Source organism: Parasteatoda tepidariorum, chromosome 5, assembly GCF_043381705.1.
Source record: "Parasteatoda tepidariorum isolate YZ-2023 chromosome 5, CAS_Ptep_4.0, whole genome shotgun sequence".
Classification (NCBI taxonomy): Eukaryota; Metazoa; Arthropoda; class Arachnida; order Araneae; family Theridiidae; genus Parasteatoda; species Parasteatoda tepidariorum.
In genome coordinates this window covers 90,692,957-90,718,165 of record NC_092208.1, presented here as the reverse complement: position 1 = coordinate 90,718,165, position 25,209 = coordinate 90,692,957, and the positions used below count along the sequence as shown (strand labels likewise).

Genomic DNA, 25,209 nt, shown 5'->3' with positions numbered 1-25,209 from the left:
CTGTACATAAGCACGTTTATGTGCTTAATACAAATAACGGCTTATAAGCTTTAGTCAAGCTGGAGAACATCTAGCACAATTTAAAGAAGGACAATACAAAGATACGTCCAGGGTTATGGCGGGATTTTAACCCGATATCTCCATTCTTCAGAGCGTTTGGCGGAGATTGCTCGATTAGGAAGTGAAATGAAATCAGATCCGAAGACACACAATTTTGATCCTCTGCAGAGGGGATGGCACCCCTGCTTCGGTAGCCCGACGAGTGGAAAATGAAATCAAAACACTCTAATATTGAGTTAAACAACTGGTAGCAATACATACAGGGTACACTCTTAGAGCCGCAAGAGCGCATTTGTTTAATTATCCAGAAATTTTGATGTTTTTTTCCCTTGTTTTTATTTATTTAGGGGTCACCTAGGGCGAAGCTGTTTCACCGTTCTGTTAAACCCTATAGCGGATTTGAATCCCGCCGTAACCCTGGATTTAACTTCAGTTTTTTGTATTGAGCACACAAAATGCATTTGTATGCCTATTAATAAATAAATGAATTATATTTATTTGGGTTTATTTTTTGGAATTACGTGCTTTTGGAGGCTTGTGTGCTTAATTTAGGTTTATAAAACCTTTGTCAATTGTTGTTGTTCATTTACGTCGCACTAGAGCTGCACAATGGGCTATTGGTGACGGTCTGGGAAACATCCCTGAGGAAGATCCGAAGACATGCCATCACAATTTTGATCCTCTGCAGAGGGGATGGCACCCCCGCTTCGGTAGCCCGATGATCTGCACGCGAAGTCGAGCACTTTACGGTTGAACAGTTTAACGAGGACCAATACCGCACACCCTCGGTCCCTACGCAGACTGATCCAAGTGGTCACCCACCCACACACTGACTGCAGCCAGTGATGCTTAGTTTCGGTGATCTGGCGGGAACCGTGTCTTAACGGTCAGTCCACTACGGGACTATTTCTTGTTGATGTCCTCGTCTAACTTGTTCTTCAATATGACAGGGGCATAAAACCTTACTTGCAATGAGCTCATTATCCTGCAAATGTATGTGCAATATTAAATAAATATTTATTTATTCACATACATGTACAAACTTATACGCTTAATGCAAAGAAGAAGTTATTAGCCATTGTCAAGTTGGTAAAGAACAGAAAGCTGAAATTAGAAAAAAGATACCATACTGATATATCCAGAATGAAACTGCGGGATTCGAACCCACTAACCCCATGCTTCTGAGTACTTGACGAAAGAACAATACCTTTCGGTCACGTTGGCCCTTAACTTTTTTTAAGACCAATGCATTTGCCCCTCTTGAGGTGGCCCAGGTTCTAATGCCATCGACGGCTGGTTGATACGAATTGTGCTCCCGGCTCGCACTGACCACAGTGCTGACGTAAAATATCCTCAGTGGTTGATGAATCATGGGTTAGAATCCCCTTGCCGTCGTGCTAATCGTGAGAGGTTTTCGTTGTTTTTCTCCTTGTGTATCTCAAATGCGGGTTAGTTTCATCAAAAAGTCCTCCGCGAAGGTTAGTTTGCCCAATGTTTGATCCAAGAATTACCTTTTCTTCTGGGTTGGGTTCAAAATGACAAGGCTATGAAGTTAAATTTTGATAGACGTCAACTCAGAATTGGGTTGCCTATTGAACGTCGTTTATACTATATATGCGACCAATGCATTTAATATTTTACTCGGCGGCTAATGTCACTCTGTGTTCACACATTAACCAGAAGTTAGAGATTTTAAATATTTTTAAGCTCTTAAATACTGTTTCTAGGGTAAAATATTTGTAACAACTTAAATAACATTGTTCAGGTGAATCAGGCTTGGTTGATTTTGATCGGCAGACACACCGAAAGTAATACCAGATGCATCATGAATTAGAAAATCTGGGAATAACTTTTGGAGGTTTTCCCATCTATGGAACGCTAATGTGTGTGAAAAAATCTTCCAAAAAGGACGTTCCCTAGACTTCTGAGTAGGTCTCTAATGAACGAGGTCAAATAGGAAAGCGTCCTTCATGTGGATCGGCCAGTGATAAAATAAAAGTTATATATTTTTTTAAAAATAAAAAACGCGTCCTCTGAGTCTGGGTCAAAATCATAGAATTGAACAGAGAAAGAATACATCCTCTATTTGAAATAATTATTCAGTGCCTAAGGCTAAATAAAAGTTTTAATTTTAACCAGAAAACCCGTAGTTTTAATCATATCAAAGGCTTAGAAAGGCTGAGAAATGTGTACAACCAGCTTAAAAACTAACGCGAACTTGAATTTTTAAACTATTTATTTTATAGTATTCTGTTAAAGATGTTAGGTCTACAGCTCCGCTTTAAAATCTCAAACTTGGAATAAACAGTACTCCAAACTGGCCAACGTGCCTATTTTTACTACTAAAAATCTATTTGCAAGTATAAAGGAAAAAACATAAATATTAAATATTTTTTTTTAACTATTCATATATTTGCAAACTTTGAACGGAGAAAAGATTAGTCTGTTTGATTTCAAAACGAAACTTTTTAGAGAATTCAACTCCCCCCGTACTGCACCCCCACCCCCGATTCTTTAAAAAACTAGTGCAACACAAACGAAAGAAAAATTGATAGCTATAAATAGTATCTTAATCGAAGATACCCCTTTCACCTTTTCGTGCCTCAAGTAACAGAAAAGAAACAGAAAACTGGGCCGTGTTTCACTTAATATTGCATCAGTGCACGTAACAGTTTTTTTTTTAACGGTTGGCGAGTCATTTGGCGAAAACCTGCTCTTTATATAGCAATTCTTCAGATCAGGTCCGGCTAGTTTTAATTCCAGGTGTGTTCTTTACCAGACGTTTGTTACGCAATCAGTGTGGGGTGTTTACCTCGTCAGCGGGCGGTAAGTTTTTACTCATCTTCTTTTTCCCTAATCATTTTTTGCGCTCTGTTTAACTCCAAGTCAATCAGCCATTAGTCTCATTAGCTCTCATTTTAATAAGTTCCGCTATTATGAAAATATATATATCGTGATTTTTTTTTCTTCCTATCGACTTCTTAAATCTTAATAGAGAGACTATAAAGATTTTATTTTTCCTCCTTAATTGGAAGGAAATGAAGCAGATATGATTATGAAAACAAATTCGATCTATTTTCCTAAATTAATTTTAAAAAAAAGTCTTTTATCCAGAAAATTGAATGGCTTGAGTTTGTAAAATGATTAGCTACATTTCAAAATTGCTCAGATGAGCATTTATGGTACATATTATGATTTCAGTATATTGTACTACTATCTAGAGGAAAGTTTCTAAAACTTGTAAAAAATCTGTCTTGAAAGAATACTAAGGTACAGTTTAATGCAAGAAATGAAAATGTCAACTTAGGAGTAAAATTTGGTTGTTCAACTTTAATTTAGTTTTTAGCATGTTTTAAGGAAAAATCGCAATTGTTTTACGATAGACTTCATCGACAAAATATATTTTTCTTACTTTAAATTTATGAATTCTTTTTAGATGAGCATTGAATAGTCTAATGGCAAATTTTATTTTTGTAATTTTTTATGGTCAGAAGTCTAATGATTAATTTTATTTTTGAAATACTATAGAAAAACGAAGGAAATTTATAATGAGTATTTAGTTTTAAGAAGTAAGAACTTCGTTCATGCTTTACCTAATTGGAATGGAATTTTTTGCATTCTAAAGTTGACACCGATGAAATATCTCTGCTCTAAATAATAAAAATTAAAAATTGAGTTTTTTGTGTTTGATTTTTTTTTATTTATTCACAAAATTGTAAGTATTTTATGATGCACCATTATTTTAACCACATATTCTTTTTATCCAAATGAATTGGCCACTTTGATATATTCATTAGTAGCACTTTAATTTGAAACTGAAGTGCTATTAATTATTACTAATTACTACTCAAAAGTAATTTTCTTAACACATATATATTTAGAATAAAAGATCTATTTATCGATTGGTATTTCGTTCGTATGATGGGTACTTTATTTGTATTGACGTTCATTTTGAATTATAATGAATTTGAATAGCGTTTGAAACACTAGTTTTTAAAAATCTGTTCTTTTGCAATCTGTTCGTTGTCTTTGCCACGAGTTTACAAATAGCACGTACTATAATTATGACTTTTTGGAAAATTGTATTTAACAAAACGTTTATTTTGATACAGAAAAAAGAAAGATTGAAATAGGGCATTTTAGATTGTAAATTCAATTGACAGTATTTTTAAGCGACAATAGGTTTTCAAAAAAGGTCTGAAGTTTCAAAAAGAAATGCTTAAAATGAGCAGTTTTATAATAATATTTAGACTTGTTGGTAGTATCTGTTGATTTTGGGATTAAGGTAAAATGTCTGATATATAGCTGCTTATAAACTTAGTCTGTTAAATCATACTTAAGCTCATATACTAAACTAGATCTCTTCCATTTAGCAATTCGGTTGTGAGTGAAAATGTGAAATTACTTAATTACCAGTTTAGAAATAAATGGTAATGTTATAGTTCAAAATAGATAGAAGTTAAAAATAAACGCTGAAGTTAATCCTTTAGAATGATTAATCTAATTATTTCAAAGTAAAAATATTTGAATTCATTAATCAGTCAGTACATTTTGATTGTTACAATTTATTTTTTATTACACATTGAAACCACTCGAAATATCTGTCAAAATCCAATTTTACACAACAGGAAAAGATGCCCGAATCGTTTAGACAGAACAACTAATGTTACGTGAGCTTCAAATTAGAAATTTATAGACAATTTTATGTAATTTTAAATTTTTTTGTTGTGAAGTTAAAATAGAAAACATGAATTTTTATTTCAACTATACATGTCTGTAGTATTTTAAACCTACCATTATTTGTACAGAGCTGGTTAAATATATAATATTTTCCAAACCAAACATACATTTGGAATAAATTTATCCTTTAAAACATTTAATTAGGTTTGGTCGAAGTTTTAAATTAGATTACAATGTGAAAAATGAGAAGGGAGAAATTCGAATAGAGTATCCTTTTGAACTGTTTTATGGCATATAAATATACATCCAATTGAGCCTTGTGGATTTTGTTTCGTAGTACCAATATATGAAGAAATACATCATCATCATAGTTGGCTAGACAGCCCAATGTGAGCCAATGCCTTCCTCTGAAGATTTCTCCATGACGACTTCGGATTTATCTTTGATCTCCAATTTTTTTCATTAATTCCAGCTTCCAACTCTATCCAAATTTCGTTTTCCAAATCGTTTCTATGAAGTCATCCGGGATTTTTCTTCGAAGGATTTCGTAACAAGAAATTTTTACAGGATAGAGGTGTCAACCCTATGCCCAATCCCCAACCTGGAGGACCTGATATAATCCCCAGAGGCAGGGTGCCCGGTTATACCCCCAGACACTGGGTACCCATTTTAGTCGCCTTTTACGACATGCGTGAGCTGCATTGGGACTATTCTCTCACATCTGGTCACCACACGGGTGATAAAGAAATAAAAATATTCTACTGTGCGTAAAAAATCATTATTTAAAGAAATAATTTAAAAAGTTTAATTGAAATTTGTTAAAATTTTAAATCTTATAATTTTCTTTAGCTAGTTGTTTATTTAGTAAGCATATGTTAAGCTTTATATTTAAGTAAAGAGTTTTCTGAAACTATTTAAAGCTCGGAACTCGGGCGGACAAAAGTATTTGTAGTAAAAAACTCTAGATTATATCAATATCTTTTTCCCTTTAAAATTTGAGTCCTTGATAAGATTTTAACCTTTAAGAAAACTTCTTGAATAATGAGGATTAGTTACTAACTAGATGAAATAATGGATATAGTTACCCTTGGTATTAGTTTTTTTTTTTGTAAACTTTGGTAGACTGTGACCCAAATTCAAAATGTGAACTCTGAAAATACCAATGAAACATCGCCCACGGTAGAATAATAATGCTGATCCCCTGTTCGGGTTTCAATTTTGCCGTTAAACTGGTAAGGTCACTCGAAGCTCAGCTCTTTTGACTGTAAGCGATAAGGTACTACACCCGTATTTGTTATAAAACTTTTTCTTAAGATTGAATCTTTTGCTGCTGAACAACTGAAATTATTGCTGTTGTACTATTGCTATTGTAGAATGATTCAGTATTTGGGAAAACAGTTATGACCGTCATTTAAATTTCCAAAATCGTTTAAAAGATCAATTCAGTAGGATTCAATTTTTGATGATCAGCTCATTTATTTTTCCCCATGTATCCTAATCTTATCAGCATTTAAAACAACTGAAATTATTGTTGTTATTGAATGATTTGGTAGTATTTCAATTGTCTTTTTTTTTCACTCCTTCAAAAGTTGCTGCTTATAATTATAAAAAAACAACTTATGTACAGCTAGTCAAAAATCTTTATTTGAAATGCGGTTAATGTTAAAATTTTTAGTTTTATTGTATGGCTTTAATTAATAGAATGTATACATTTTTAGGCATCATTTTTTTGTTCCTTTTTTTATCTATTTAGAATCTAGTAGAAATGAATGTCTAAAGCAGAAGTTCTCAAATAGTGTTCCGCGGAACCGTGGATGAGGTAAACAGATTATGAGATTTAGAACTTTTTTTTCTCAACATTTTTGAAATCTGCAATTATATTTAGATACAATCAATAATCCGTTATTTACTTGTTGCCTTTACAATATTATTTAAAGTAAAATGCCAATGAAAAAATTCATTTTTTTAGGAAAAAAAAACACAATTTTTCAAATAACAATATATTGAATAAATTATGAAAAGGACATGCATTTATAAAATATTGCTTCAATACTTCTTTTCGCGCTTTTTCAACCAAAATAAGTTAGTAAACAGATTGTTGATAAAGAAATGTTTATTTAAGGGCGATTTTCAACGTTTATAACAGCTCTTTTTAGTTTTCATTTCAGCGAAAACAATTCTGCTTATTTCATTCATTTTAAGCTTATGTTTATATACAAAATCAAGTTTATAACAAGACTAAATTCAGCTCCATGACTGTGAATTTAACTTTCGACTATAAAACTTAAGATTATTAATGATAAAAACTACGAAAAATGCCATTCTATATATATCTATTTTCGAAATAAAGCAGTTATTTATAGGTTCATAAGCTTACAATTGTCTTTAGATATTTTGGTTATAAATTCGGGGTTCCGTTGAAAGAATGTTGATCATTTAGGGTTCCATAGCAGAAAAAAAAAAATGGGGAACCGCTGATCTATATGGTGTTTCGTTAGAGAGAAAAATCGCCGCATTTGTAAAGGGCAGTTCAAATATTACTGAAGCATATTTTTTTTGGGGACTATATTCCCTCTGTCAGCAAAATAAGCAAATAACAAACCCTCTCCTATGCTTCCATGAAAAAGTCGCATCAATCGGACATTCACCAAAGCGACTTTGATTGTTGACATTCACCGATAAAGATAGACATTCTCCTCTTTCTTTCGGTTATTCACGGTGTTATGGAGTTGATGGAAAGAAATGTACATCCATATGTGAGACTCTGGGATCCCTAGTTAATTCACAACTTTTGCTGATTATGGTTGATAGCAAGTGATATTTAGAATTTGAGGTGGTTTGCATCGTTTACATATCGTAGAAGCTGCATTTTTGATAATTCCTTACGCTTTTGAATGACTTAGATCAGCAGTACTCAACTTTCTTTCTGCTACGGAAATCTAAAGGATCAATTTTCTTTTGGGGAACCCTGGCTTCAAAAATAAACTTCCTTAGAAATTGTGAGCTTTTTAAGCAAAGAGAGATTACTATTTTGAAAATACTTAAGGAACGGAGCGTTCGCCTTCCTATGAGATGAACCGGGTTCGAATCCCAGTTATGTTGGGTCGATACGAATCCGCATCCGATTTGCACCGACCACAGCACTCACCTGAAATATCCTCAGTGGTAGACGGATCATGGGTTAGTCCTTTTGCCATCAGGCTAACAGTGGGAGGTTTTCGTGGTTCTCTTCTCTCCACGTAACGCAAATGCGGGTTAGTTCCATCTAAAAGTCATCCACGAAGGCAAATTTCTCTCGAAACTCGATCTAAGAGTTCCCTTTTTTCTGAATTGGGTTCAAAATTACAAGGCTATAAAATTACAAGGTATTCGTAAACCCAAAATTGGGTCGACTGCTCAGCGACGCTCAGAAAATAAAATGGAAGAAATGAAGTTTTTTCATAGTTTTAGTAATAGCCCTACAGTATCCATAATCATCGTTAATATTCATAACTAACTCCCTGGCATTACAGTCCATGTTGGACCATGGCCACACTAACAATTTTCCTCCAATTTCTAGCTTTTTGTTTCCAGTTTCGGACTTTTAAGAGTCTTAAGGTCTTTTTCCACCTCGTCAAACCATCTTTTGACCGGCCTTCCTCTTCGTTAATATTCATACTGAATTCATTTCATAAAGTCATGAAATTACGTTTCATCAGACATATTGGATTCTGAGGTCAAGAGTGGCATCTAGTCGCGTTTTGAATTTTTGTTTCTTCCTATAAATGTAAATATTAATTTATAGGAAAATTAAAATGCATGGAAAAAAAAAACCGGAATTTTGTGGATTTCATTAAAAGAAAAAAATGTATTTATGTTTTCTGTATATTGTTCAATTGAGTTATTTAATTTGGAATTAAAGAATTAGATGGGAAATGCGAATGCAATTTTTTATAATTTATGTTCCCCTATATAATTTATATTAAATACATATGATTTTCCTTAATTACCTATTTTCCTTTCGCTGGCATTTTACTTAATTTTTTTTTCAGCAAGATAACAGAAACATTCATTTAATAAATAATTATTCGTTAGATATAATTACAAGTTTCAAAAATAATCACTGATGGATTAAAAAAAAACTATCAGAACCCCTGCGAATCTTCCATGGAACCCTTAGAGTCCACGGAACACCTTTTGGGAACCGCTGAATTAGATCCCCACAGGCAGTTTCACGCTGTAAGTGGGCGAACTAAAAATTTATAATTAGATACACAGCTTTTTTTTATAACTTATTATAAATTCATGTTTTGTACAAAGTCATAAAAATAGTTAATTTTTCAATTTTTTTAAATTTAAATATTAATTTATGACAGAATGAATGCCTAAGAATTGTGTGTTGTAAAATAAATAACATATTTATCACAGGTCTAGTTCAGAAAATATTAAATTTGCATTTTAAACGATATCTGGTAACGGGACCCCCACCTAAAAAAAGTACATGGACGAAGGATGATCATTGCTAATTAAAAAATTTGTTTTATTTAGTTGGACTAACGCCTAATGTCCTTCAATTATATTTCACTTTTTTCGAGTCAAATCTTCTGAAAATTTAACTCTGCCAAATTAACTGAACTAATATCCAACTGAAACAAATGTACCTTAAGAGTTAGAATTTTTGTTATGAAAAAGCAGTAAATTAAGAAAATCAAATTACATTTATTTTTAAACTTATTTATTTTTCAGATTAATTGAACTCACAGCGCACTATGTATCAATCGATTCGAAATTTTCCCAGCATCAAACTATGCTCTATTTTTTTTAAATTTCGATTATGTGCCCTTAAATGAAAAATAAACTATTTTTGAAATTTTTGATACTTCAGCACTTAGTGTCCTTAGTATATATATATATTATTGAAAATTTCACTTATGAATTCTTTTAATTTCTTATCAAGAAATGAAATGCTATATAAAAATAAAAAAAACCGAAAGTGAAAATATTCGAATCATTGAAGCTGCCTTTAAAACTTATTTTTTGAAGGCTGCACCGTGACACCATTTCTAGTTGCGCTCTTTGTTTTGCTGCACTATCAATCTTCAAGAAAAATACACATTATTCCCCTCCCCCCTTCGAAAGAGGGATCCGGATGCTTTTCTCTTCCGTGGTCGTTCCACATCAAGACTCCCCTTACGTGTGGCACACTTTTGTCAGTAAAATGTTCTAGAGCCCTCCTAAACGCTCCGTTGCTCGGAGATTGCTCTCGTTTAAAAGCTTCGATTGCTTCTAGCTAAGTTTTACTTCGACATCTTCATCGACGTGTCGGCGTCCTGCGAAAGGTAAAATTTTCATTTATCATCTGGGGGTAAAATTCATTAAAATTAATATCGTTTGATTTGTTTCCATTAAGAAAATTTCTTTATCGTTTGCTGTTTGGAGTTATATTTGATTCTCATTTTGTTTCGAGTATCTTCGAAATCTTTATTTCCATAAGCTTATTTTTATAAACTAATTTTTTGAAAGATTTCTGATTTTATATGTAAAAAATTGCAATAGAAGGCTAAAATTTAGCGAAAAAGACTCTTGACTAAATTTGAAAAGGAAAATTGTGAGTTTATTTTTAAGACCAAAAAATTTGTAAATAGTGAATTTTTTTTTTTAAGCCCTTCAAAATCATTTTTAAATACTCTTTACGCTGGCACGGAACCGTTTCAATAAAAGGGAAATTGCGGACATCGATATTAATCTACACCTGTATATACTGTCAAAACGAAATATTTAATTCTATAATTAAAAATATTTAGATATTAGGTTTGCGTTATGCATGTATAATATTGAATTTCAAATGAGTTGGGCTCATTTATTGTTTTGACAATCGGCTCTCACTTCAAACTCAATTTTGAATAATTTTTTTCGATCTTTGATAATAAATTATCACTATTAAAAATACTATCCATAGAAGTTAATTTTGGTGGAAAAAAATTGAAATCAGTATCTATTTTTTCTCCTTTTTGAAATAAAAATTTGTTTTTAAAGTTTTTGTTCTTTTTGAATATTTGTCGTTTATATTTAAGAGAGAAAGAAATTTAAAAAAAAAAATAAATGGAAAAATGTATCATTTTGAAACTTTTTTAAAACTTACGTTTTCTATGAGGCCCTGTAATATTGCATAGTGAATTCAAACAAGACCTTTTTTCCACTGACATTATTCCATTTATATACATTAAGTTTGGAAATAAATAAGCAATAGTTTACAAAAACAAATTTATATATTTTAAACATTGTGCATACCTTCTGACAGCCGCATTTTTATTGTAATTGTAACCCAATTTTGAAAATATATTTGTAAATAGGCTTTAAAGGAGATTGTTTAAATTCAAGTGTTCGGGAAGTTTCCCAGTTCACCAAAAGTTTGAAGATACAGTCAATTCGCTATAACTCGAAGTACGATAACTCGAATATTATTATAACTCGATTTTTTTATGAGGTCCCGACCCTTTTCTCTTCAATTTCATGTTAATTATTCTCGATTACTCGAATTTTACTCCCTTTAACTCGATTTTTTTTTTGATCTGTTGAAGCAAGAAAAAAACCTAGGAGCTGATATCTTGTTCCTTCCTTTGCAACACACACAATGTCTTTCGCACTCTTCATGGCGAAGCCAAAGCTGTCCCTCTTGAAGTATGTGAACAGTGGTTAAATGAAACGTTACCAAATTTACTTCAAGGATACAGTTAAAATGACGTTTTCAATATTGATGAAATGGGTTTATTTTTTAAATGTCTTCCAAATAAGACTATGATGTTTAAGGATGAAAACTGCTCAGGGGGTAAAATGAGCAAGGAACGTTTGACTGTCCTAGTTGGAGGAAATGCGTCTGGGACAGAGAAATTGCCCTTACTTGTTATCGGAAAATACCGAAATCCCCGATGTTTCAAGAATGTAAAAACGTATCCTTTGGATTACAAGTCTAACAAAAAGTTTTGGATGACATCAGTTTTATTTGAAGACTATGTAAGAAAATTGGATCGGAAATTCTTCGCTAAAAAAAGAAAAGTGATACTCTTTATGGATAAATGCACAGCGCATAGTGATCTACCTAATTTGAAAGCAGTAAACTTGCAGTTTCTCCCGCCAAACACAACAGCAAAGTTGCAGCCGATGGACCAGGGTATCATAAAGTGCTTCAAACAGTCTTATCGTAAATGGCTTGTCAGAAAAATGATCTTAAATATTGTAAGCATTTAGAAGATTTGTAATTAATAAGCATTAATTAAATAATCCGACAATATTTTGAAAGTCCAAAACCGAAACTAACGGTAAGTCGAACTTCCGATATGTCGAACTTCCGATATGTCGAAGTTTTTCGTCAGTCCTATCAGATTCGAGTTATCGCGAATTCACTGTATTTAGTTCTGTTTTGGCTGAAGCGTTTGAAGATAATCTGCACTTCTCAAGTTTAGATTGACCCTCGTTCCTAATTGAGCGTGTAGCTTAGACTGCTACCAAACCCCTACAGGTGACCTAGATACAGGAAAAGTGCTTCATGTACCATAGATAAGGAATTTGTGTTGTATCTAGGTTGTTCAATGCCTAGTTTGGGATACCTGCAAGTGACGTAGTGTGGATGTGTCGATCCTGATCGGTTGTTGAAACGGGGCATGTGTTTACGTTTGCAACTGCTCTTTCCATTCTATTTCGAATAAGCCAATCTTGTCGAGTATCAATTATCCCAAATGACGCATTCTATATTCTTACACAAAGATTCTTTCATACAGATTTCAATTCTTTCATAACATATTTCTTAACACAAGGATAGGCATGAAGCCACGTAGAACATGAACTAATTACCCATCGAAGTTGCCAGGTACACAAAACAAAAATATATCATGATTGCAATAAACAAATAAATCTAAATTAAGTAAAAGACTTAGACGAGAAAGAATTATATTTCAACAAATTTGATACGAAATACGCTCTCTATTTAATCATTAATATTATTTATTAACTTCATATCAATTAACATAAGTTGTGAGGGGAAACTTAGCTCAACTTTAACACAACATTTTGCTCTGGCGCTGACGTCATAAGTCACATGTGTGAGTATTATGATCTTAAAGTGCAATTCTGCAGATTTTTTTTTCTCAGTTTAGAGTTTTTTGATGAGAGCATTGAAATGAATTGAACGGAGTTTTTTCATTTTGTTGCAGGTCATCATGAAGCTTTCAATCTTATGTACCCTACTGGCCGTTGCCTGGGCAGCAGAAGAAAAAGCAGATGTCCGACAGTCCTTTCGTGACAAGCCAAAGTCTCAGCCCGTACCTCACGGGTCAAATTACAACAAAGACAGCGGCAGTACCTCGCAATCACAGCACCTTGATTCCTCCTCTTCGTCCTCATCATCTTCTGCTGAAGAGTACAGACAGCTCAACTCTGAAGAAGTAAAGTTGCTTCTGTTGAAGGTTGTGGATGAGAATGTCGACAAAGATAAGGATGGTTTTGCCACTGCTGATGAGTTGAAGGATTGGTTGCGCGTCCTCCAAGAGAAGGTCATACAGGATAACGTAAACAGGCAGTGGGCGTACTACAGTCCAGAAACTGAAGAGGTTTTGTCCTGGGAAGGGTACTACCCAGAACAAAAGCGTGTCGTGACCTGGGAAAGGTATCTGAACTACACTTATCCAGATGAAGGTATGGATATACTTTTAAAGTTATTGTTAATTTCTTGTAATATACACTGAAGAGCCATTACATTATGGCCACCCTGCTAATAACATGTAGGACCACCTTTAGCCCTCAAAACTGCTAGCACCCGCCGTGGCCTTCATTCCACATGGTGCTGATAGGTAGTCTGAGGTATCTGGTACCAAGCGCTCACCAACTAGTCCTGCAATTCCCTCAAATTGCGAGGGGATAGCGTGGCAGCACGAATTTTGTTTTCCAAGTAGGACCACAAATGCTCTATTGGATTAAGGTCGGGTGAATTTGGGGGCCAAGACGTGACTTGAAAGTCATTGAAATGTTCCTCTAACCAATCCATGACGATTCGACCCTTATGACACGGCGTATATCCTGTTTTTAAGCACCATCCCCGCAGGAAAAACTGTTGCCATGAATGGGTGAACCTGGTCTGTAATTATGTTCAAGTAGCTTACAGATGTCAGGGATTGTTCTATGAGGATTATGTGTCCTAATGTGCCCCATGAAAACATTGTTCCTGGGCGAGAAACCATGAAAACCTGGACGAGCCCATTGTTATAGATGGAGGGTGGTCATAATGTAATGGCTCTTCGGTGTATAATCTGGAATTTTGTATAGTTTCGATACGTTTCAACGAGAACTTATAACGAGAGTTAATGTAGCCACGTGTCGCTAGGTATGGCTGCATGAACTTATAAAGCTAAGCGCAGGTGACGCTAGGGGTTGAAAATCTGGGTAAATACACTCTAATTATTTTTATGCCCAAGCTTGAAACAGGGTGTCATCAATATTATACTTGCAGTGTTTACAATATAGTGAACTCTTTCAATTTAACTTTTAACAAAACAAACATCAAACTAATTCGGAAGACTCCGTGAGCAGTGACGTACTAAGGTGCACCCTATCTTAGACTCTAATTTTTTAAAATTTTAATATGAAATAAACACTATGAAGATACATTCGGTTATTTTATAATCATTCGTTTTATTTTAATTTAAATTATTTTTAAATTAAATTATTTTAAATTATTTTTAAATTAAATTATTTTTAAATTAAATTAATTAGGAACTTAGAAAAGTACTAAATTGGAACCTTATATGCACTTACCACATTTATTTGAAAAGTGGAATAAAGTGAAAGTTAAAAGTGGAATAATTTTTTCTTCATTACATCACGTAATATAGAAGATTATTTTAAAACTAAGTAAAAATAATGTTCTTAAATGAAAGTAAAGAAAAATAGATGAATATTCTATTGAGCAACACAAATGCAAATTATATTTTAATTAAAAAAAATGTATGAGGTCTAAAATTAAAATAAGACTATCGCATTATTTTAAATATAATTCAACATTCAGTTCAGTATATTTTCTTCAGCTTTAGGACATTTATATTAAATGAATTATAAGAGATTTTATGAATGTTAAATCTGAAAACTGTTTTTTAAGCTACAAAAAATAAGAAACAAAGTTCAAAAAGAGTACTTTAAGGAATCCACTTTCGAATTTCGCGTGTTCTAATAATAATGTATTAAAAATATTTTAAAGAGAATGTGGAAATATCTAGTTTTAACTTTTAAAAAAAAATTTCGGAAAAAAACTTGGAGTGACTATGAAATCTGCACAAATAAAGCACGTTAAAAGTGTTGAGTAAAATCCGCGATTCGAAAATCACAAGTTGTTGTAATGCCTGATTTAAACATATTAAGATTTTCGAAATTCCGTGAAAAATCACAGCAATTATTGTTAAAAAAAACTATTAGAAAAATGAGTGTGAATTGAAACTTAGTTTCGAGTTTAACTTAGATATACGTACTTAGAGAAAAGATGCATAACATAGTAGTACCCAGAGAAAGAGAGTATTTAAAGAAAGAGAGTACTTAGAAAATAGTGCTATAATATGAACACAAATAAAGCAAAGCCAAAAGTGATTATTATTTGCACAATTCGAAACTCTCGAGTGGTTATAATGAATGTATTGAAAAGATCGGGATTAAAAAAACTCGTGGAACTTCCTAAGACACGATCGCAAAGTCACTTAGATTAACTGGACACAAAGAACTTTAACTGAAATTGCAAAAGTGAAAGTTTGGAGAGAGTTGTATAAAATGACATGGCATGTTAGAACCCTGAATAACCGAACTATAGGTCTATAGCAATCTTTTATTTATTTACTTTTTTTTCTTTTTACATACGTTTTTCTGTGCACGTAATGTGACGCAGTCCATTCTGTAGATTAAATTTTATCGAAAGAATGTATATTTGCTTTACATAGTACGCTTGACCAGTGAAGGTGATCCTTTTGGGCAGCGTAGTATTAAAATGTTGCGTCGAGCATATTTTCTTTCCAGCACTTCTTTTGCGAGTCTCGAAATGAAAAGTTCGTGTACGAGTTTCATCCTTCAGATTTTTCTTTTCTGTAAAGGATTTTCTTTTTATTCTTAACTAAAAGCTTAATGGGATATCTGCAAGTGACGTAGATCTTGATCCTGATGGGTTGTTGATACGCGGCATTTGCTTACATTAGCAACTGTTCTTTCCATTCTGTTTCGAGAAAGCGAAGCCCGTCAAGTATCAATTCTCTTAAGTAACACGTTCTATATTCGTTCACAAAGATTTCAATTCTTCCACTATATACTCGCATTTACACAAAGACAGGCACGAAGCAATGTAGAACATAAACTTATGCATCGTTGCCAGGTACATAAAACAAAAAAATATCACGGTTACTATAAAATACACGAGTAAATAGCTAAGTTAAGTAAGCGAAATAGACTAGAAAGAATTATATTTCAACAAATTTTACGCCATTTTGCTGACAAAGATTAGTTGACTTATATTGTTCTAATCCATCCACGCTTTAAGATTGATCAACAGGAAGCTGCAGGGAAATGAAACAAAGAAAAATGCTGCCAAAAATTTATGTGGTCTCATAAAAAATGTGAGGAAATGAGTACTATTCATTGATTTTTTTGAAAATTTTTATGTAGGGGGATAATTCTCGCATAATCGACGACCTTTAAAGGGTCGTGGTGGCTCAGGGAATAGAGCACTCTCCTTCAAATGAGGTGATCCGGGTACGAATCCCAGCAATGACTGGTCTATATGTATTCCGTCCCAGACTCTCAACGACCACTGTGCTGACGTAAAATATCCTCAGTGACAGACAAATCATGGGCTAGTCCCCTTGCTGTCAGGATAACCGTGAGATGTTTTCGTGGTTTTCTTCACCATATAACCCAAATGCGGGTTAATTGCCTCGAAAAGGCCTCCATAAAGACTCATTTCTCCCAATATTTGATGCAGGAGTTCCCTTTTCTTCTGGTTTAGGTTCAACGGCTACGAAGTAATTTATTATTTAGCAGTTCAATTTATTGTAGTCCTAATTGGTAGTCCCAAAAGAACAACTCAAAATTGGGTTGACTGTTTAACGACGGTTATAAAACAAAACAACTTTTAAAACAGTAATTTGTCTGTTTGAAATTTCGGAAAATTCTTAACGGTAAGATGGTGTATATAGTTGAAATTTTAGCTTTTTCTAAAGTGTAAGGGACTCAAACTGATTTTTTTTAATTTTATTTAATCCTTTTTCTTGGTGAAAGATCTTCGAAAAACTCTTAATTGTATGAGAAGGGTTGCTTAACACTTTCTCGGTCATGTAAAACGGTTTGCGGTTTAAAAACAAATCATTTTTTTCCTTGCATACACACGGACAAAGAACAACCAGACAAATCAGAACAGTTTCAGTGTTGACCTAAATTAATTAGAATTTAAAATTCAACCTTTTAAAATTCATATTTTAAATTTATTGTTTTCCTTTAGTAGGTCGATTCTAGAAAACGGGGTAGAACGAATGGTTTGTACTTTAAATTCTCGTGGGGATTCCGCTTTCAGAGTATTAATCCGGTCTTTCCAATTCCGGCCCCTTGACCGAGTTTCCAATAAAAGCCATTGATCTATGTTATGCCAGACAGAGGGGTTGTTGACACTGAGATTTCTCTTAACTTTCTAAATTCCCCGTCTTTATTGTCATCTGACGGAAATAAGTTCTATATTTCTTCCTCATTAAGAATTTGTATATCGATTTTAGGAGTCTTGTTTTTATATTTCAGAACCTGTATGTACGATTTTTTTTTCTTCCAACAATCCAATGCGTGTTTACTCACCCACTTTAATGCTTGGAGACATTAATTTTGTCGTAACTTTACCAATTAAAAGCTATTTTTAAAGCATAAAATGGAACAACCTGAGCAAGCATCTTTTTTCCCCCTCTTCTATATAAAAAAAAGCACGTTTCAATACTTTAAATTTTTTTCTGAAACTGAAATTTAAATTTGGAAATTGGAAGTATTTAAATAGGTTTGAAGAATTTGTTAGAGCTAATTAGTACCGGTCACTTAAAGAGGATGATATACAGGGTTAGAAGTCCAAAATATAAAAATTGAGGACAAAATTGCCTCTAAGGACAATTTAAGGAAGTAGATTTTCTGATGGGAGCAATATGTAATGCCAACATGGATTCGAAGATATAAAATTGGTAATAGTTTTAGTAGTTCCTGCACTTAAGTGAAAGAAGAAAAAAAAACCTTTTTAAAAAAAATTCAGATTTTTTTTTTTTTAAAGTTACGCAAAAATGTTTCTTTTTTTATTGTTTTTTGGAAGTCTAAATATGTGAAGTCGTTAAATAGTAGGCAAAGTACGAAGATTCTCTTGTGAAATGTTTTTCACAAGAGAATCTTCGTATTTTCTTCGTATACTTTTATGTATCTTCGTATACTTTTATGCCATCGAATCAAGGGTAATTATCTCTAACACTAGAAGTGGATTAATATCTTACTTGACGCGCTATAAAAACTCTGTCGTTCATTTTGTTATTTACTTTGTTTCACGACATATGACATAGTTTTTAAATTTGCTATTTCTAGAATAAGCAATAAATTTTAAAACGCTGAATTTTTTTCAAAACACCGAACAAATTACGGCAAGATTATTGTAATAGGAAAGTAATTCTGCAATAAGTTGTTTGAAGTTTGATATTTTCTATTTTATTTTTATAACAGTCATTGAACAGCTGACCAAATTTTAGGTTTACTGTTACTAATGTTAAATTCCGTAACCTTGTAATTTTGAACCTAGGAGTATTACAAGACAAGGGAGCTTTTGGATCAAGTATTGGAAAATCAATGATCAAGTATTTGCCATCGTGGAGGACTTTTTGATGGAGCTAACCCGCATTTTCGTTAAATGGAGAGAACCACGAAAATATCCCACGGTTAGCCCGACGGCAAGGAGATTCTAACCCGTGATCCATTTACGACTGAGTATATTTTGCGTCAACACTGCTGTCGGTGGAAGACTGGTGCAGAATTCGAATATACTTGCCATGGCTGGGATTCGAATTCGGTTCACTTCTTTGGGAGGCAAACTCTCTATTTCCTGAGCAACCACTACTCTTTGATATTTTGTAGTAATTTTTTCAGCACTGGCAGATTCATGGTTTAATATAAGTTTATCAAAGCTCATTTTTCTCTTAGCTCAGCCATTCGAGGAAAAGTTTCACCCGCAAAGGCAAATTTCTCCCAATACTTGATCCAGAAGTCCCCTTGTCTTCTGGATTGGGTTCGAAATTACAAGGCTACGTAGTTGAACATCAGTAGTCGTAAACCCAAAGATTGGGTCGGCTCTAAAATAAAATAAATAAAATTTTTTTCTTGGTTTCAGTGTTATCAGGAAGTGAGAATCTTACTCCCGAGCTGGAAGAGGTGAAGGCAACGATGCGCCGCGCAGAGAGGCGTTGGAAGAACGCAGACGTTGACGGTGATGGAAGTTTGTCTAAAGAAGAATTCAGAGATTTCATCCATCCGNTTGTCTTCCAGATTGGGTTCGAAATTACAAGGTTGCGTAGTTGAACATCAGTAGTCGTAAACCCAAAGATTGGGTCGGCTCTAAAATAAAATAAATAAAATTTTTTTCTTTGTTTCAGTGTTATCAGGAAGTGAGAATCTTACTCCCGAGCTGGAAGAGGTGAAGGCAACGATGCGCCGCGCAGAGAGGCGTTGGAAGAACGCAGACGTTGACGGTGATGGAAGTTTGTCTAAAGAAGAATTCAGAGATTTCATCCATCCGGAAGAATCCCAGAGAGCAGGTGGAGTCGCTGTTCTGGAAGCCATGGAGGACATGGACACTGACAAAGACAACAAAGTATCGCTTGATGAATACATGACTCACCTCAACAAGGTAACTTCTAATTCCATAAGTAATAGCCCTTTAGTGATACAAAGAGATAAGAAATGGAAGTTTTTCTTTCTTAGAGGGATCAGGCGTAAGAATTCTATAACTTCATTAAGGGTCGTGGTAGCTCAAGGGAAGCTCGTGGTAGCATTTGCCTCCTAGTGAGGTGAATCTGATTCGATTCCCAGCTGTGGTTACTGGATACGAATTCTTCTCCCAGTTCGCACTGACCCCAGCGCTGGAATAGAATATTCTCAGTGGTAGATTCATCATGAATTAAAATCTCTCTTGCCGTCGAGAGAAGGAGATTTTCCTCTCCATGTAACTCAAATGCGGGTTAGTTCATCTTAAAGTCCACCACGAAGGTTAGTTCCAACGCTTCATCCAAGAGTTCCTTTGTCTTATGGGTTTGGTTCCAAATTTTAAGGCTACGGAGTTGAGCATTGATAGTTGTCAACCCGGAATTAGGTCTGCTGTTAAGCGTCGGTTATAAAATGAAATATAACTTCAGTGCAGCATCGTTAATTTGAATTCTAAGAGCTGCTTGCATGTAAATCAATCAGAGCTCTAAATCAATTAATATGCACATGACCTAGCAAGTCTAAAGATTATTCTGTTAAAGTGTGGAAACGAGTGTTTTACGAAATTCACTTAGGTAACGTGCTCATTAATGGTTTCCGTCTATTTGAAGTTTCTCTCATTCTATCAATTGATTTGTTAGTTGTTTGATTGTATTGATTTGGTTCTTTATATATGGGTAGATACATAAATGACATTGTCAATTTTCTAAATTTTAATAATATTTTAAACAGTTTGATTCTCTTGCATTATAGTTATTAAAGTGGTTGATTCTATGAACTGAGGAGTTGTTGGATTGTAATAGTGAAAAACCTCGGGAGATTATTCCATTCTGTTCCACCCTAAAAGGGTCGTTCATGGAGGTTGGCCGTTCTTAGGGGTTACCCCCCACTGACTTCAAAATGTTATGGCAGGTACAGTGCGCAAAATAAAATAATTAAAAAACAGACCACTCTGAATAACTTTGGACACAATCTTAATGGTCGCTGGGAGAGATTTTGATGATTTCTCCTAAAGGGTTTTCTTCAAAACAGTCCATGGAGAAAGTTCTGTGCCTCCCAAAAGTGGTTCTATATAGAAGAGATCGCTATAAAGAGGTGGGCTTTCCTGGTGCTTTCACTGTAACTTCCTTTTCTTTAGGTATCGAAAAATAAACAAGGTAATTTAAGCTTACAGAACCTTGCTATTCCAGCAAAGATCCTATTTTCTGACTAGGCGCCCTACTAATGTAGCATGATACGTAAATTTTTATGAAACTGGTAAAGTCAATGCGCCTTATACGTAAATTTTACGCAATATTGACGAAATGATATTGCCAATGAGATATTATGTAAAAAAAAAAGCTATGGTATATTTTAATTAGTATTAACTGAATATATTTTGCAAAGTACTCTTCGGTAAGATTGCTTTCGTATGTTTTACGAAAGAATATTTACTATTTAAATTTGGTAAAATTGATTCTGTGTATTTTTCGTATTGGCAAAGCAAATTTACTTTTTATAAATGTCGGTTAGAATTTATTGACGCAAACTTTCTGTTTTTTTGGATAACTTTTTTCTATAATTTGGCGTTTCGACTTACATTTTGTAGTAAATAATCTATAAAAATAACTTACTCATTTTTACCTAGTAAAAAGTGTTTTAAAATTTTGGTAGAAGCTAATTTGTTTACGTAAAATTTTACATTTTTTGAGTAACCATTTTTTGCTATAATTTGATATGTTAGTTAAATAAATCTTGCGAATGCTTTGTAAAATTTAAAGGTGAAATACGTATTTCTGAAGTAAATTTGATACTTCTCTGCTAACTGGGTAGTAAATAATGTGCAAATTATCTAGGTCGCTTGAGAAATGAAAAAAAATTTAACTTTAACCATAGTTAATCTGCACATCTGCTATATTATCTGTAGAATAAAATTTCCACACTTTAACGGTAACATAATCACTAGAAGAGAGAGAGGGTGAGGGAGAGGAAATTTAATTGAAAGTATATTTTAACTATGCAAATATTTAAATTCAAACTAATTTCCTTGTAAATGAAAATTCTTGGCTGGTAAGAAATTTAATTCCATGAAGTATTATGTTTTTCTTAAATGAATTTATTATATATTTGCTTCAAGCAAATATTTTTCTGTTAAAAAAAAATTGTTCAATTTTGTAATAAAAACAGGTTTAAAATGACAGCATCCTTATTTGTCAAGCAGAAATGCCCTTTGAATGGAACTTTTCCGTCCAGTTTCTTCGCGCCACTGCTTTCATTATATTCCCATGAAAAATATTTTCAACCTATTTCGCAGAATCATTTTATGTTTCAAAATAGTTAAGGTAACTTAAAGTTTTAATCAAAGGTTTCAGAAATTTCAATTATTTTACTTCAAAATTATAAAAGATTTTATTTTTTTGTCTGATAATAGGAGCGCTAACAAGCATGTACTTAAAGTAACATATTTTTATAAATACAAATTTTTGAATTCAGTTAGTTTGACAAAAAAAAATTCTCCTTTTTAATCTATCTTAAGAACATAACCGTTTGTGTTGTCTTAAAATGGTTGAAATTTTTTTAATTGTTTTTATTTCTAATGGCAAGATTCAAAGGAAACTGCAGCAATAAATACTAAGAATCAAACATAGAGGGGGGAAACATAGAGAAGAATAGAGGCAACGATAGCCTATGACTTCAAAAGGGTCCTGGCCTTTCAATAGAGGTCCACAAGAGAACGTTTGTTTAAAGCTCTGCAAAGGTGATCACCATCCATGATCTGTCCTAGATTAGAGACTGCAGATTGGACTTGCAGAAACGGAGTCAGCCATCATTTTATGCCTGCGCTATTTTGAGACTACAGATAATTTGTCGTTCCAAGACTTTTGAATTGTTCTAAGAGTGAGAGCGAGGTTCTTTTCGAACTTCTAAAACATGGTATTTTTAATGGATCGTTCAATTTTTCCAAAAGATATACTGGAAAGAAATGTTAGTAGAATCGTGGCACCCTTTTTAGTGAATCGGCAATCTCTATAATACCAGAATTCCACTGTAAAACAAAATACCCTTATCACTGACAGATAAGTCTCCGAAATTTGAGGACCTCAAAGGATTCAGAAGCTGACATTACTATAGGGCTCGAAAGTAGCTTGAGATAAAAGATAAATTCTGTTTCTAGTGATCATAAAACTATTAAAACTCGTAAGGTCATCAAACACAAAGCTCCTGTATAGATTTGAATGCTCTAGCTAATTGGAAAGTGGTCGTAATTTCGGTTACAAGATTTCACTCGTACTCGCACAATAGGGAAAAAAGTGTGGTCAAATCAAATCGCTTTTTTTTTTTAAAATTGTAATTCGAGACTTCAACTATTATTACAAATTTTATTCTAATATAAATTTTTTGATAAAAATGTAATTTTTAAAGCTCTGATCTGTCTTTAAATTTTTGAATTGTGTTGCAGCATTTTAAATGTTATTTTGATAATGACTTTAAATGAGTAATTAGAAAACATTGCTAAGACAAATTAGCTCTATGATAACAAGGTGACCTTTTTCCTTTAGGGGACGACATTATCACTGCTGGCGATTTTTCTGAGACTGGCCCCTTTTATACTCGTTTTTTTTTTTTTTTTTTTTTTTTTTTTTTTTTTTTTTTTTTTTTTTTTTTTTTNTTTTTTTTTTTTTTTTTTTTTTTAAATAGAATAGGCATCTTGAAGTTGCGCGATTTCCACTATCTCCACACTTTTCATCTCTCCGTTACCAAAGTTCAGTCAAATCTTTCCTTTTCTCCATGTAAGTATATTCAAACTTACTGAAGTGAACTGATGAGGCAGAATAGAGAAAAATTGCTGAAACCATGGTAACAAAGAGAGAAAGCGTGGAGAGTGGGGAAAATCTCGTAATCTTGACGCTTATTTCATTTATTTACAAAGAGTGGTTATGTGTCCACGAATTATAAGCTAACGCAACAAAATAATTTGTTATTAGTCAAAACAAGAGTTAAGAGACCGAATCAAAAAGTGGGCAATCTATAAAATTGTTTGAAGAAAAAGTTTATTTGGATTTAAAAAATGAGTTTGGATCTTAAAAAAAAACCCTGGAAGAATAATCATTAGATAAAAGAATTTAAACTTTAAAAAAAAAAAAAAACGTTAGTCTAAGCTTTAAGTAATCGAAAGCTTAGTTTCTTCAAATGAGCCTTATTATTATTATTATTTTATTATTTTTTTTTGGTTTATATCCGGCACCACGATTCAAGATTGCAACACTCGAATACGTCATCTGGGGAGAAGACCGGTTCCATGACTTCTCCCTTTCCTCGCCTCTTCTCGGTTGTGTAGGAATGTACCACGATATTTTCCCTCTAAAATTTTTCATATTTAACTGTCGTAAATATTTTCTTTACTCTTTTGGAACTATGTTCAATGTAGTTTTCAGTTTCATATACTTTCCTAACTTAAAAGTCTATTTGAAAATCAAGACTAACTAACTTCCTTCGATATGACTCTCCCATTTAGATCGCGTGAAAATTCTCCTTACTTTGTTTAATGGAGATTATTTAATTTTTTTGGGATCACAGTGGCTAGATTATGTATACGTGTCCTTTCAGCCCATTTTTTTAAGAATAAACTTTATTTTTTAAAGGTTTCCGGGGAAGAAAAAGAGGACCCCAGCTGGTCAGAAGCTCAACGTGGTCACTTCACTGACTTCTTGGACAAGGATAAAGATGGTAATCTGTCTGAAAAAGAGATGCGCGAATGGGTGGTTCCAACCTATGATCGGAGTGAGGCTGAAGCGTGGAGGTTGATCTCCATTGCTGACCAGGATCAGGATTCCAAACTGAGCAGAGATGAGATCGGTACTTACCATGAGTACTTCCTGACACTCCTACCACCGGAATACTGGGTGCAGGAAGATCCCACAGAATCTTCCAAACACGATGAGTTTTAAGATACTAGGATGTTCTTTTTTTATTGTACATATACATTGCATGTTGCATGAGAGCTTAAGATCAAAATCTTCCATATTCAAGAGTTTTTTTAATATTTTTACAAATTTGTACTACTTTTTGATCATTGTACAAAATTTTGAAACTTTTTTTTCCTGAAATAAAGTTTACTTTATTATATTTGTTATAAACAGACCTGTTTTTATTTTTGTCACCTTACGAGTTTACAATTTTATAAAACAGGAAGAGAAATTCCTCTCCCCAGTACTCTTCTCCAATTTCACTATCGAAACAAAGTGAATTAAATGCACATCAGTCAGAAGTGGCTATACTGCGCTTACCTCAAATAACATTAAGAGTTATGAACTAAAGGGAAATCATATAAAAAATTTCACTTTGTAAGTTTAAAATGCGTATTGTGGGAGATTATTTTAATGAAAATATTCATTTCTATGGATGCAATTACCCGAATGACATACTGGGTCGATTTTTTTACAAACAAGCTTAAAATGAAAATCTTATAAACGTTCAAAAGCCAAGACAATAAATCTAGTT

At 33.3% G+C, this 25,209-nt stretch overlaps 1 protein-coding gene across 1 annotated transcript; it reads left to right on the top strand.

Annotated features, from left to right (window-relative positions):
- Nucleotides 1-1,984: 1,984 nt before the first annotated feature.
- On the top strand, nucleotides 1,985-24,845 carry LOC107452404 (calumenin). The gene is made up of 4 exons (XM_071180777.1): nucleotides 1,985-2,886; nucleotides 12,930-13,410; nucleotides 19,401-19,654; nucleotides 24,351-24,845. The coding sequence occupies exons 2-4, from the start codon at nucleotides 12,936-12,938 to the stop codon at nucleotides 24,654-24,656; spliced, it is 1,035 nt and encodes a 344-aa protein (XP_071036878.1). The 5' UTR covers nucleotides 1,985-2,886; nucleotides 12,930-12,935; the 3' UTR covers nucleotides 24,657-24,845.
- The last annotated feature ends 364 nt before the right edge of the window (nucleotides 24,846-25,209 follow it).